The sequence below is a fragment of the Pelodiscus sinensis genome, chromosome 14, assembly GCF_052426305.1.
Source record: "Pelodiscus sinensis isolate ZL-2025 chromosome 14, ASM5242630v1, whole genome shotgun sequence".
Lineage (NCBI taxonomy): Eukaryota > Metazoa > Chordata > Testudines > Trionychidae > Pelodiscus > Pelodiscus sinensis.
In genome coordinates, this window is record NC_143065.1 from 44,323,320 (window position 1) to 44,337,672 (window position 14,353).

General features: G+C 45.3%; 1 protein-coding gene and 1 long non-coding RNA gene across 6 annotated transcripts in view; one reads left to right on the forward strand and one right to left on the reverse strand.

Moving 5' to 3' along the window:
- Positions 1-14,353, forward strand: part of PAQR5 (progestin and adipoQ receptor family member 5) — a 30,800-nt gene that overhangs the window by 13,380 nt on the left and 3,067 nt on the right. For 4 of the 5 annotated variants that reach the window (XM_089782101.1, XM_089782099.1, XM_089782100.1 and 1 more), the window contains 6 exons: positions 1,621-1,748; positions 2,073-2,278; positions 4,784-4,910; positions 10,423-10,467; positions 11,936-12,032; positions 13,256-13,397. In XM_089782101.1, the coding sequence (XP_089638227.1) occupies positions 1,621-1,748; positions 2,073-2,278; positions 4,784-4,910; positions 10,423-10,467; positions 11,936-12,032; positions 13,256-13,397 (745 nt within the window). The remainder of the gene's footprint in view (positions 1-1,620; positions 1,749-2,072; positions 2,279-4,783; positions 4,911-10,422; positions 10,468-11,935; positions 12,033-13,255; positions 13,398-14,353) is intronic. The other variant, XM_014578070.4, reaches the window with a different exon arrangement.
- LOC112547304 (uncharacterized) overlaps positions 1-14,353 on the reverse strand; it is a 29,934-nt gene that overhangs the window by 10,144 nt on the left and 5,437 nt on the right. The window lies entirely within an intron of this gene.

Below are 14,353 nucleotides of genomic sequence, written 5' to 3' on the forward strand. Positions count from 1 at the left end.
TGTTCTTTCCTGAGCTTAGAACATCAGGAAATTTGATCAAAAGCTTCAGAGGGGTGGCCGAGTTAGTCTGTGACTGAAACAACTTCAACAACAAATAGTCTTGCAGCATCTTAAAGACTAACAAAGCATGTAGATGGGATCATGAGCTTTTGTGGACACAACCCGCTTCTTCAGATGAATGGAGCATTAAAAATGTTGCCATGGGAACTTGACGTCTTTCTGGAACATGAACTATCAGGTGACCTTATTCTCCAAAGGGGAAAACAGCACCCTGCCTGGGGCTAGCCCTCACCTCCCCAGTGTGGGGCTGGTCTCAGCCCTCCCTCCCTCCCTATGTAAGGCCAGGGTTGCTGCTCATCCAGGCCCTGCCTCCCTCCTGTGTGTGAGGCAGGGGCTGGCATCGTTGCTCGCTCAAGCCCTGCCTTCCTGCTCTGAGAGGAGCTGTCCCCCCATCGCCACTTGCCCTCTGCGCCTGGTGTGCACAAAGGCCGGCATGTGTTCCCTTTTCTTTTGCTGGCTGATCAGTCGGAACAGGGCTTAAAAAAGGGACCGTCATAGCTGAAATGGGGCGCAAGGTCACCCTGATTAGGCACGACGTCTTAGGGACAAATTCTGCCGTCTCTGCTCTTGTTAAATAACAGCAAATCCAAACAGGAGTCCCAGAAGACTGCTTGCTGGGTAAAGATGGCATAATCTGGCCCCGTGGTTTTCAAATGATGGGTCACGACCTAGGACTGGCCGGTTGAATGCCAGGCGCTGGGTCTCATTGCTGTAGGGGACCAGGTGACCAGTGGGGGGTAAGGCAGCTCCCTGCCTGTCCTGGCACCACAGACTGTGCTGCACCCCAGAAGTGACTGGCAACGGGTCTAACTTCGAGGCAGAGAGCCACAGGCCTCCCCCTGAGCACTGGCTCTACACGCCCCTTGGAACCAGCCAATGGGAGCCGAGGAGGACGGTGCCTGCATGTTAGAGCTGGGCACAGAGCTGCTTGCACGCCTCTGCCTAGGACTCAGACCTGCTGCTGGCTGCTTCCAGAGCATGGGGAAGGCTGAGCTGCCAGAACAGGAGGGAAGCAGCCTTAGAAGCACCGCTGCTCTGGGTTGGGTTGCTGGAGGTAATCCTATGCCCAGCCTGGTGCCCCAGCCCTGAGCTCCCTCCTGCATCCCAAGCCCCTCATTCCTGGCTGTACCCCGGAGCCCCCATGCTAGTCAAAAAATATAATTATCTTGGGTCGTGGGCATCAATTTTCTGCAACAGGGCCGTGAGAAACAAAGTTGGAAAATGGCTGGACTAGCCCTTGGAAAGGAGATCGTACACTGGTCTCTGAGCCGTCGAGGTGGACTTGCCACGAAGGGAACTGAGGAAAGGAACAGTCCACAGCTGGGGCTCCAGCCCTTGCCGACAGCTCTGCAGGCTGGCAGATACCCAGGGGGTCAGCTCCTACATGGAGATGTCTTGGGAGCCCAAAATCCTCATTTTGAACTTCCCCATTACTGGTTAGCAGCTATTACCATCACTGGTTAGCAGCATGAGCTCTGGATACCATTCCCAGGGTGCAAGGGGAAACTTGCAGACCATCTCGTCCATCTCCACAGCAGGTTTCTACTCATCCCCTTGCAGGTGTTTCGGGAGCAAGGCATCCTGTTTGGGTACCGCCACCCGAGAAGCTCTGCCGCAGACTGTCTCCTCAGCGTCTTCCAGATGACAAATGAAACGCTAAACATATGGACGCATTTTTTGCCTGCCTGGTACGTGACACTGGTTTTTAGTAACTGCTGTGTTTTGAAACGGTTACAATCTGCCTCTGTTGCTGGGTGTTTGTGATGGGGGAGGGGTGGCTGAAGGATTTGGGGACCTGGATGGGAAATGTACTGTACTCTAATGCAGCCCGAGTTGATGGGAAGGAGGGACCAGGAAAAATATAACGGAGACTGCAATATGTTCATCTTAGAACTGACAAAATTACAAGTCAGGGTGAAAACTTGGGGAGGGCAGGTTTTACCTCAGGTTTCAGAGGGGCTGGGATTTTGCTAGGAACACACAAGGTCCAAACTCAGTGCTTTGTATTTCAGGTACTTCCTATGGAAGCTGCTTTCCTTTTCCTATTCGCTGGATATCTGGAGTGACACCTACACCTGGCCCTTTCTCATCTACATGCTCACGTGCTGTATCTATCCTTTCACATCCAGCTGTGCTCATACTTTCAGTACGATGTCCACCCAGGCGAGACATCTTTGTTATTTCTTTGATTACGGTGCCCTTAGTATGTACAGCTTGGGTAAGTCTCCAACCAGCGCCTTGTTACACGTGTAAGAGAATGATTGGCAACATCTTCGGAAGTGCTCAAGAGACGTAGGGCCCAGATCTTCAAAGGTATTTAGGCCCCTAACTCCCACTGATATCAGTGAGAATTACGAACCTGAACACCTTTGAGGACCCGGGTCTAGGTCTCATTTTCAAAAAGCGATTTTGGCATTTAGGAGACTAAATCTAATTGTCGCTGAAACGCAGGGTTTTAGGCTTCTAAGTCACTCGCTGACCCCCTGAGGTCTCTTCCAACCCCAGGATTCTGTCACCTTGACTCTGCTATGGGTCTGTAGCAGCAGTTCTCAAACTGTGGATGTCCCCCAAGTGCGTTACAGCCCCGTGTTAAAAGGGTGCCAGAGCAGGCTTAGACTTGTTGAGGCCTGAGGCAGAAGCCAAACTTGGAGCCCCACTTCTTGGGGCCAAAGCCTGAGGAACTCAGGGGGTGGAGTCCGGTTTCAGTCCCTCCTCCTGGGGTCATACAGCAACAGAAGGGGGATCCCAGTGCAATGAGACCCCCTGCTCTGTAGATAGAAGGCTGAGTATGTGCACAGTAAGAACATAAGAATGGCCAGACTGGGTCAGACCAAAGGTCCATCCAGCCCCGTGTCCTGTCTGACCACAGTGGCCAATTGCCAGGTGCCCCAGAGGGAGTGAACAGAACAGGGAATCCTCCCTGTCATCCATTTCCAGCCTCTGACAGAGTCTAGGGACACCCTTCCTGCCCATCCTGGCTAATAAACATTGAAAGTGTGCAAATATTTCCCCCCGCCCCTCCTCCCCACCTGATATCATCAAAGGAGATGCAGGCCCTCAAACCATTTCTGAATGAATCCCACGCTTTGCTCTAGAGCGGATTTCACCCTAGACTCTCTGTTTGGAGTAGCCCTTGGCTTGTACAATGTGTGTCACCAATGTTTGTAGATGTTGCCATTTTGCTATTGCACAGAGTAAAAGGATTACATCGCAGGATCCCAATAGCTCCAAATCCCCATGGGGGCCCCCCCCAAAACCAAGTCAGGCAAATTAGCCCTCACCTGCTGGTTCCGAAGCACATTTTATCTATTCTATTATCGGGGGACAAGGCTAGCCTCCTTTGAAGTTGCTGGTAATTCTTCTCAGTGCACAGACATACAAGGAGATGCTGAAAGTGCCTTGCTCTGAGTCAGAGCTTCCCCTCTGTGATGTGTCTAATCTGCATCTATAGAAGGATCCGGAGGGACCTGGCTTTCTTGCTTACAAATCAGAGATATCCTGATGTGAAGTCACTGCCTTTGGGGTTATTTATTAGAGCTGTAAAGGAATAGGTCGGGTGGGATGCGTCATCTCTGTGACAAGGAGGTCCTGCTGACAGCAACTGGAATGATAAAGCTATCTCCCATGCTTAATGAAATAATTCAGGCATAAATATGGATCACACTAAAAAAAGCACATGCACCAGCAACCGCGTAAGTACAAGAGAGATGCTAGAATGTCTCGCCTGCAATTTAAAAACATCTATTGCAGGGTTCGATCTTGCAGTCCCAACTTATCCCTAGGGGATAATGCCTCTGGTAGGACCAGCTGTAGGGTTGGACTCTTTGTTTTTTGTGTAAAAAAAAAAAAAAACCTGTGAGGAGCTAGAATTCTGTCGCCTTACAATAGGAGAAAACAAATGGTTCTGGGCCACATTGTTTTCTGCTGAAGTCTGTGGCATTGCATTGGCCGAAAGCACCTCGTGAGCAAGAACAGAATCAGCCTAGAGTGACCATTTGCCCTTGTTTTTTTAGAACAGAAAAAGATGTATCAACATAGCAAGCAGAGGGGGTTATCAAGCTGGGCTGCCAATAAATAGAATGCTATTGTCCTAAGTCCATTTCTTTCTCTCCTGTGTGATACAGACAACGTTCAATGGTGGAATTAATTTAGTGTTTAACCTAGTATCTGAAATGATGAAACTTGTCCTTGTTTTGTCTTTTGCTGGTGTTGAATTAAGGCCCCCTACTCCACCCACAGACACCTCTGAACAAGTCAGAGGCAGACTATCCGCCATCAGAGACACAAAGCTGGGTGAAGTGGTGTCATTTACTGGACCAAATTCTGTTGGTGAGAGAGAAAGAGAGACCTTTCAACAGCTGAAGTTGGCCCAATAAAAGTGCACCCGCCTTGTCTGTAGGCCAGTGCACACACCATCCACCCTCTGTCAGCTTCAAACAGCAACGGGCATTTTCTCATAGTCTTGCCCCCGAATCTGGAGGCTCATTTAAAAATCAACTGAGGGGGTGAAACCCTGTCCCTTCCTTACAGCTTTCTTTAATTGCAGTGGGAGCAGCACATGCTCATCCCCTCTGGAATAAATGTACTCTCTGTCCGCAGGAAACACAGTGATGACCATGTACATTTGCTTGTCCGAAACCTGCAAGATCACCAAATTCCCCGGGGGGCTACCCGCGGTGCTAATCACATTCAAAACTAACGTGGGCCCTGATTTTATTTTCAGGTTCTGCAATTGCTTATTCGGCATATACTTTCCCAGAAGAATGGATTGATAGCACTTTCCATCGCTGTTACGTACCCCTTGCTGTGCTTAATACCGTCGTTAGCACTGGCCTTTCCTGCTACTCCAGGTACAGTTCCCTCCCGATTACCCCTGTGGCTGCTAAACCAGGTTTATTTACACATGGAATATGTAACGCTGTATGCAGTGGGAAAAAGAAAGGGACATTTAATTTTAGAACCACATCATACACTGAAGCTAAAGCAGCTTCACAAGAAAGCATGTGAAATAATTTATCAGTGGAGCTTTATTTTTAGAGTTGCAGAAAGCTAGTTTAATATGTCTGCGTTTAATATGTCTGCCTAAAGCAACTTGTTCTTTTTTTCTTGAATTATAGTGTGTGTGATCTATTGGATAAAATGATTTGAGCCCCTGAGCTGCAAACACTTAAGCATGGAGTTAATTTTAAGCACCCAGCTAGTCCTATTGAAGTTAAGGGGACTGCTGCTGGGTATAAAGTTAGTAACGTGCATAAGAGTTTACAGGTTTGAGGCTTCACTCCTAGTTGTCGCCTTTGAAAAGGGTAATAATTTTGAGGTGTGCGTTGTGCTTACCGTGAGAAACTCATTGAAATCTAACCCGCCGGAAAATCTGACTTGCTTAGAAAATGAACGTATCCTGGCATGGAATTTGCATTTGAGCAACGCTTCTAAAAATGTATTGTACTCAGGTAGCTTTGGGTTTTGGATTAGCCATTCTCAATTCACGATGGAAATCCTCTTGACAGCTGCCTTGGTAGAATGTTAATATCTCCCACATTATGATAACATGGTTTGCTTCTGCCACTGTTAATGGATGTTTGGTTTTGGAGCCACATTTATAGTCCAGTTTAATTGGTCAATTGTCCTTTCATTGGAGTAATGATCATAATTTTTCCTCTTAGCATGTGTGTCCATTCGGGAAACACACAAAGCATCCCCAACAGCTTATACTTCTTGAAGAGAGCTTCCCCAACAGTTTCAGTCTAATGACACTTCTGTTCTGGGGCCATGGCTGGCAATGCTGTTGCCACAGAACAAGGAGAGCTGAATTCCAGAAGGGAAAGCCGCAAAGCAAAATGGAACCATAGCAGAGGGGATTCTGCTGCAGCAGAGAAAAGAAGCAACTGCAGAGGAACAAACTGATAGCAGAGCAGTCCAAGGGGCTACCAAAAACCAGTAGCAAAGCTTGGGTGTCCCAGATGGGTCCAGATCCAGCCACTTACTCCCAGAAGTAGCTCCAAGGGGTACTTGCAGAGGACAGCTCACTAGAGTCAAGGCTGCAGGTTTGCACCCATTGTTATTGATTTTATTAACAAGCATTATGTGAACTGCAGAATTAGGAAATTATATTGTTAGATCTCCCCCCCACCCCCCGCACTTATCTTGCCTTTTTTCCCTGTTTCTTTTTTCTCTGTTCTTCTTCTTTCGTTTGTTTTCCCTCCTCCTTTTATGTTGGTTATGACTTATTTTTTTTAACGATTTCTCTTGTCTGGTTGGGCAGGTGACAATGGTTTAACTCTAGCATTTACGATTTCAAGTATTAGCAGGCCCACGCAGTTATGAAATGTCAATGTCATCTGACTGGCCCAAGTGTAGCTTTTTAACCTATGTTAAATTCTTTTTAATTCACAAAATGGAATGCTGGCGTACCACTGACAACCTCGCCCAAGTGCAAAATTGTAGATAGGGTCGTGTAAAAATTTTTACACCGCTAAATAGATCAGCTAAGACCGTATGAAATGTCAGTTGTACCAGTGGCGCTGCCACCAAATGTCACCTTAAGAAATGTTTTTAAAAGGTTCCCAAATAATCAAAAATTATGGCTTTGGGGCCTGATTCTGCTCTATCAGTATACCAGCATGGTTCCATCGACTCAAATAATATTATTCCTGATTTACACTAGTCGGAGTGGTGAACCAGATGCGCTAATTTCTAATCGCCAACTCGGATGGGATAATATCTCTTGCCTGAGCTATCGTTCTTGAGTCCTTCCTCTTCCTACCAAACCATGTTGCTTCACAATCAGCAGCGCAAATTGTCATCCCCTGTGAGTTGCTACTGTTCATAAACAACATGTAATAAAACCACGGAATATCTCTGTGTAGTTGATGTTGAACTCTTATTGGATATTTTTATATATTTCCCGAACTTCAGTCATGCAAAACAGAGCTTCCCCGCCAAATGAACTGCAGTAGCATGGCGTTTCAGCTTATACTGTGCCAGCAATGACTTTGTTAGCTACAATACTCTCCGTCTGTTCTTTCCTTTCTGCCTGTTTGTCTCCTTTCTTTTAGGCTCAGGCCTGCAGAGGAAGAGCAATGCCACCCTGTGGCATGGAATCCCTCCCCCGAGGGGGCTGATGCTCAGTGAAATACACTGGGTGTGCAGAGTTCCGTAAAACCCATAGTTTGGTGACTGTCTCTTCGCCAAAGTCCTCTGCCTGGTTTGTGTAAGTGGCTAACTCGCGATTGCATGCCCGAAGGCCGCATGAGCCACACGAGGGGCAGCAAGCCTGCTCCAGCAGGAAAAGGCTGGAGAGAAGATGGGAGAGAATTTTAGGCCCTGAGTCACCGGGAGGTGAAGCTTTCAGCACCATGCAGGAAATGTAGTGGTCAACAACAGCAATAACTCGCGTTTGGTTTTGTGCAACAAAGAATCCTTCAGTAATGTGTATTATTTGCTTTAGTGAGTGATACCAATGCAACTCTTCCTCAAAATCAGTGTTACTTACAACCAAAAATTGGAGTTGCAACAAGCAATGCAATTTAATACGTAGAGACTTTCAGCCACCTATGAACCTTCCTCTCATCTTTTAAAAAAACCTCGCCGCACTATCTGCTTAACAAGTCAATGAAGGTACAAACAGCTCTTTGTGTAGATTCCTGTAAGGAAGGATACTATCTATTGACTTTGATTCTTATCTGCTTCATTTTAACTACTCAATCTTCAGATACTTACTGATTCCCTCTACCTTCCTGAATTTTCTATACCCCCTGCTCCCTGTCTCCCACCCCTCCTTTTTTTCTTTTTCTTACGCCCCCCCCCCCTCTTTAGTTTGGGTCTGCACATTCTAAACTTAAAACTCCTGTCATCTGAAGAAGTGGGCTGTGCCCATGACAGCTCATGATACCATCGACATGTTTTGTTAATCTGTAAAGTGCTATCAGACCATTTGTTGTTTTTCTCCTTAGTATGTCATTGGTGTCTCATGCCATCCACATCTAGCATCACCTTTATGATCATTCACAGAAAAACCACTTCTGCCAATAGCTGGCAGGTCTCTGAGTGTGTGTCTGTGTGGTTCCACTCTTCCAAAAATACTGGGAACTAATGTTCATAGGCCATAGATCATTCAAGTGAGTAAAAGATGATGTAGTTGCAACAATACAGAAGAACAAACAATTTCAGATGGATTCATATTGAAGCCATGTGCATTTCATCAGCATCTTGGCAAATCCCAAAGGCACGTGGCCTTCTTGTAAAGTAACCAGCATCTGGTATGGTGCTTTAAGATTGTCTGGTTGTAGATTGAGCTTTCTGCCCATCTCTGGCAACCTTGTCTTACCTCTGAAGTATTTGATGCCCACATTGGCCCTGGCCAGGCAGCAACATTCACTGGTCCATGTATCGGAACTCATTGGTCTTCCATTCTTATAATATGGCCATGCCAACAAAGCTACTGACACCGCACCAGTCATGATAGAGATGCTTGTTGGATTTGGCTTCAAATATCCTTCTTTCTCATCTTGTCCTGCCACTTAATATGGAGCAGCTGATGGAGGCAACAAAAATCAGACACATCCATCCAGTGATCTTCAGCCTTCTGATGTGCCCATGTTTCATTTCCATGCAACAGAGTTTGAGTAACTGTCATTCGATAGACCTGTGGTGTCCCCATGAGGCCGCTGAAGGGTCTGAACCATGGCTGCTATACCCACATTTTTTGAGCATCCTTCAGCATTATCTATGACACTGCTCGAGTATTTGGCAGCTGTTCCATGTCCCATTAGTACAGGTGAATATTGAGCTGGTTGTAAACAGCAAAGAAGCATGCATAACCCCAGTTTGGAAAGCTAACGACAGGCTTTCACTGAGAGGTCCACACTGTCAGGGCTTTGTTTGGGACACACCATAAGAAGGATAGGAGCAGCGAGGAACTTGAACTTGCTGTAATGAAATAGCATCTGTGCAGCTAACATGTTAATTCTCCTTCATAGCAAAAATAAGATGTGCATAATTAAGAAGACCCAAATTAGCAGTGGGACATACCCATTCAATACACTGTATATAAAAGCACTGCTGGAGCAGCATGAAGGAGATTTGTGGCTTACTTTCATCATACTACACCCCATACTTAACTTTCCTTGTTCTTACAGGTAGCCTCCACTTGTGTTACACCACTTAAGGGATCGAGGCCTGTGTCTCCTTTTCTTCTAGGATGCTAAAAGAAATGTAATATAAAAAAGCACAGCTGAGTCTGCTGTGAGAAATCACCCCCCTGACGATTAAATATCGCAAAGTATCAAGAGAGTTGCAAACAGCTGTTTTAACAAGGCTTCCATTTTTCTCTTCCAGGGATTGGAAATAAACTGGTTTCATTCTCCCTCTTTATTGTTCACACCACATCTTTAGTCTTTTGTTTTAGATTTAAAAAAAAATGCAAATACATCATCAATGGACACTGTGTTCATTCCTTGATTAGTGAGTACTTGATCAGGACTGCAGTGCCATACAAATGCGCATGCAGTTTACAAATGAATGGCTCTGAAAAAGGAAGTGGGCCGTAACCTGCTTGCCTTGAACTTGGTGGCTAAAATTCTTGTTGTGGTGAGGGAGAAAGAACTAGGTCTTTTAGGTACTGAGTTCCTATCTGAACTCTTCACTTCCTTCCAGTGTACACGTTAGGTTGCATTGATAGTAGAACTCTTTTGGTATGGAAAATTCTTAATGGTGAGGGAGCAGATTGTCCACAATTCAGGTGAAAAACACAGACTACTGATGATGTATGCCCATAACGTAGGGCCAGATTTATCATTGCCCTGCAAAGGGCATCTTCATTTACACCAGTGCCAGCTGTGTGCTCGATGTTACCAATATGGTGTCATTTTATACTCATTTTATAAATAACACAAGCTAAATTGCACTGGCAGTACTGTGCGTGGAGTGACTGACATATCCGACTCTGACTCCAAGGGACGAGTGAAGTGTCTGTGATCACAGATATTCCAGTTAGATTTCTGCCCTGAACAGAATTGTAATACATTGCATTTAGCATCTTCATATCATTCTCTGTGAACTGTGTAAGGTGTCCCTGAGCAGGAATGTCTTGGCATGGAGGCTCAAGCTCTTCATTTGAGTAAATGCAAGTCAGCTATGAACGTGTGTTTTCTGCCGAAAGGTCTGGTGTTCTAACTTCACTTTTTGACATCATTACCATTTTTCAGTTTGGCACATTTGCTGAGGACTATTAAATTGTTTAGATTTTGCACCAATAAAGTGCATCTCAACCATTTTCTTTGCTTTGCTAACAAATTCCGGCATATATTGCTCCACCCAAGTGTACCCTTTCTGTCTCATTTACCATATGATTGTAACCAACAGGCTTGGTGCACCGTACCTCCACTATAACAGTGATATCATAGAAAGGTAATGAGGACCAGATTTATTTTGGATTTTAGCGGGTATGTTTATATTCCCATTCTGAAATGGTACATTTGCAGAATCTTGGCTGGATGTAAAATATAAGTATTCTGAGGTACGTTTCATGCATTCTAGACTGAAACTATGATTCAGCTTAATGCATTTCTTTAGTGACTATGGCATGAATGCAGCCTTGTAATTCAATATAAATAAATCTCTCTTTATGACAACACTGGGTTGAATATCTAATCAAGCAATACAAAAACTCAGAGGTCAAAATAACTTTGGCAGCTATTTAAAATAAATGTTTTTTTCCTGCTGGTGTGTCTGTTGCTAAATTGTAAAGGAAGTGCGTTCTCAGTGTTTTGCCTTAGGTATATCTCCATATATTATATTTCAAAGCAGTTCTACTGACCTATCTCATAGAACTGGAAGGGACCTTCAGAGGTCATTGAATCCAGACCCCTGCCCTCACGGCAGGCCAAGAACCATCCCAATGTGTGCCAAGATGACGTAAAATGATTTCATACTTTGCAAGCTCCTCAGAGTCTGTGTTGGAGCCCAGTGCATGCCAATCTACATCTACAAAAGATATCCATTTTAGTCAATCGGAGCTTAGAAAATTGTGCCTGATTTGCTTTCTGTTCTGTAATTTTACAAAATGGTAAGACTCTTGTAATTTGGGAAATAAATTTGTTTGATTCAGCCATCCTGGAAACCACTAGAGGGTCCTCAATCTGCTGCCAATTCCACTGTGGTCTGCAGAAAACAGCTGGGAAGGTTGTTATACTAAACCACACAAGGAACCAGCGGGCTCTGTCACATCAAGGCACCGCACCACAATACTAGCAGTGTGGAACTGTCTGCTGAACTTCAGAATCACGATAGCCCTCGGCTCCATTCCTCATTGATTATTTATGACAATTGGCCTGCTATGCTCCTGTTAGCTGAGTCTTGTGCTGTTTTCAATGTAATTGTCTTGCCTACACCATTGGAGCCAAGGAAGGCAGAGGAAGTGGAGAACTGAGGGAGTTTAGTGGGGAAGAATTGTGGCTTTTCAAAAGGCCTCATCCATTGCTTGTTAACAGCAGTGGGAATATTTCCATTGACTTCAGTATGTCTAGGCCAGGTTTTCAGTCTTGACCAGTCTTTGCATAGTTCAGCTGATGGATACACGATAGACAAGGCCATGGTTCAGACAAACCAGGACATTTATGAGGCATGATTGTCCGCCACATGCTTTACAATATTTAGTTGCAAAGCCAACTGAGGAGGGCTGTAATATGACTAATTTCTCCAGTGCTGCTTGTGGTTTTAAAGACAGCTTTTTGTACGCGAGTATTGATTACAACAGCTATGAACAAATGGTTTAGTCCAAAAACTTGCTCTGCAAGCCGCTGTTCCTTCAAAAATATCCCTGGCAGCTGCACAATACTGACTTGCCTTTTTTAATTTGAAATGCTTTTTTATGTAGGTTCTCAGAGATTCAGCAACCCAGGCTCAGTAAAACTCTTCGCATGCTGGCTTTTGTGTATCCGTACCTGTTTGACAGCACCCCCCTCTTCTACCGGGTATGCTCTGAACATTCAGCTTTCATAAAAGTGCCACAAAACATATTAGCTTCCTGAGGTGAAGTACCCATCAGCTATAAACAAGAGAGCGCATATATTTACGAAAGTGTATAGGCTTCATTTTAAAGGGAAATAACAGGATCCAGAAAACATTGTTTGACTATTTTTAGCAAATACTTGTTGGCGTACAGATTAATTTGTGCTACCTGTGGTTCTTGGCTCTCGGGGGAGTGCTGCCCGAGCAAAATCTGAATAAGATCATCAGGATTTGGACCATAATTTGCATAAAATGGAGACGATTGTATCTTCTCTCGTATCTACTGCTGGGTTCAGCACATGGTTTCAGATCCCAGAGTGCAATAATTCAGCCTGAGCAAGTGGCCACTTTTAGTCTTCATCCTGGGATGGCTAGTAGTCAAAGATGGCAAAGCCTCATTGGCTTTATATATAGGGTGACAGGGATAGGTAGTGTATCCTTTGTAAACACAGGCAAGAAAGCCCAGTTAAATAGAGACTGTTTGGGCTGGATTCTGCACTGTGTCCCAGCAGGGAGGGCATGGAGCTGCCTGATTCAACTTCAGAAAATTGAAATAGGTTGGACATTAGGAAAAACTTCCTGTCAGGGTGGTTACACACTGAAATAAATTGCGTAGGGGGGTTGTGGAATCTGCATCTCTGGAGATATTTAAGAGCATGTTAGATAGACATCTATCAGGGATGGTCTAGATGGTACTGGGACCTTCCATGAGGGAAGAGGACTGGACTCAATGACCTCTCAAGATCCCTCCAGTTCTAGTGTTCTATGATTCGCAGCCACAGACCAAACTGAAGCTCCAGGGGAAAAGACTTTAACTCACCACATTGGCATAAGGGCCCTTAAGGACCTTACAATTGGTGAATAAGACTCCGATACAGCCACACCACTTCACTGTCCATCCCACCTATGTCCCAATGGATGACGGCTCCTGCTCCATTCTTTGCTTACACTCACGGTGAAGTGGCTGGCACAGGAGACAGTGGAACTGTCTATACAAGCTTTCTGCTAGGGGAAATTTCTGCTGGGCAGGGTGACTCCTGCAGCCACCTCTAATCATTTGAAGAGGCCAGAAGGTGACCCTAGCAGAGCAGCAGATCTGGCGCCAATCTGGAGGTATTCCTCAGTCGTTTTCTCACTTTCCTTTTCTTGGTACCCCCATGTGTAACTTTTCCTTTTGATATAACAGCTCTATCTGTGTACTGGGGAGAGCTGCATGGAAAGCGTAATTCCAATCCACTACAGGCACTGTGTGTTTGCCTTCCTCACCGGTTTCATTTTTGCTTCACATCTGCCTGAGAGGCTTGCACCAGGACGCTTTGACTATATTGGTGAGTGCGGAACAGTGATTCTTGTTGGTCTTTATTTCCAGCGCTTAAGAGCACAAAAGCGTGGGCATCTGGTGAGGGATATTGTAGGTGTGAAGGAGAGTAAATGGTTCATATCAGGACATACAGGTACATTCACTGTTTCACACTCATGGTGAGAGTAGCCATGCATAATTGTACAGGTAACCATCTCCAATGACTTGCTGTTTCAGAACATTTCACAGGATGTTTAAGGACCAAAAAGGGGTTCTTTGTCATCCAAAGAACCTACACCATAATGTCATGCAACTCAGTACTGAACTGGAAAAAAGAGTGATGCACCAATACCACTTCTTGCAGCACCTAGGTGTTTCTTGGTGGCCTCCCATCCAAGCAATGATCCACCCTACTCCTCCTACTCACTTAGCTTATGTAGTCTCTACAGAATCACAGCAAAGCAATATATATCCAGAGCTTTGATTTATGGTAGGCTGGGATTCAGTGAGTTTCCAAATGGATAACTGTCTTAGTTTTGCAGCAGTAAGGGTGTGTCTAGACGGCACCCTTTTATCGGAATAAGCTATGCAATTTGTGGTCTGCCAATTGCGTAGCTTATTCTGAATCTAAATCAAAAGATTATTTTGAAGTTTGGCGCCGTCTACACAGCACTAAATTTCAAAATAAGGCACTATTCCAACAAATCCCTTAACCCTCGTGGAACAACGGTTACAGGGATGCTGGACTAGCGCGCCTGCTATTTTGGGAAATAGCGGCCGTTTTAGAGATGTGGATTTGCTATTTCAGGATACTTCCAGTATCCTGACCGAGCAACGCCGTTTAGACGTACCCTAGGGGCTGGAGCAGCCCCCCACTTACCGTGGGTAGGGGGCTGCTCATGTTCCGTGGGGCAACAGGGGTGGAGTGTTCTAGCCCATCCATGACAGGTGGGGGAACCTCCCCCATTTAATCTATTAATTGGT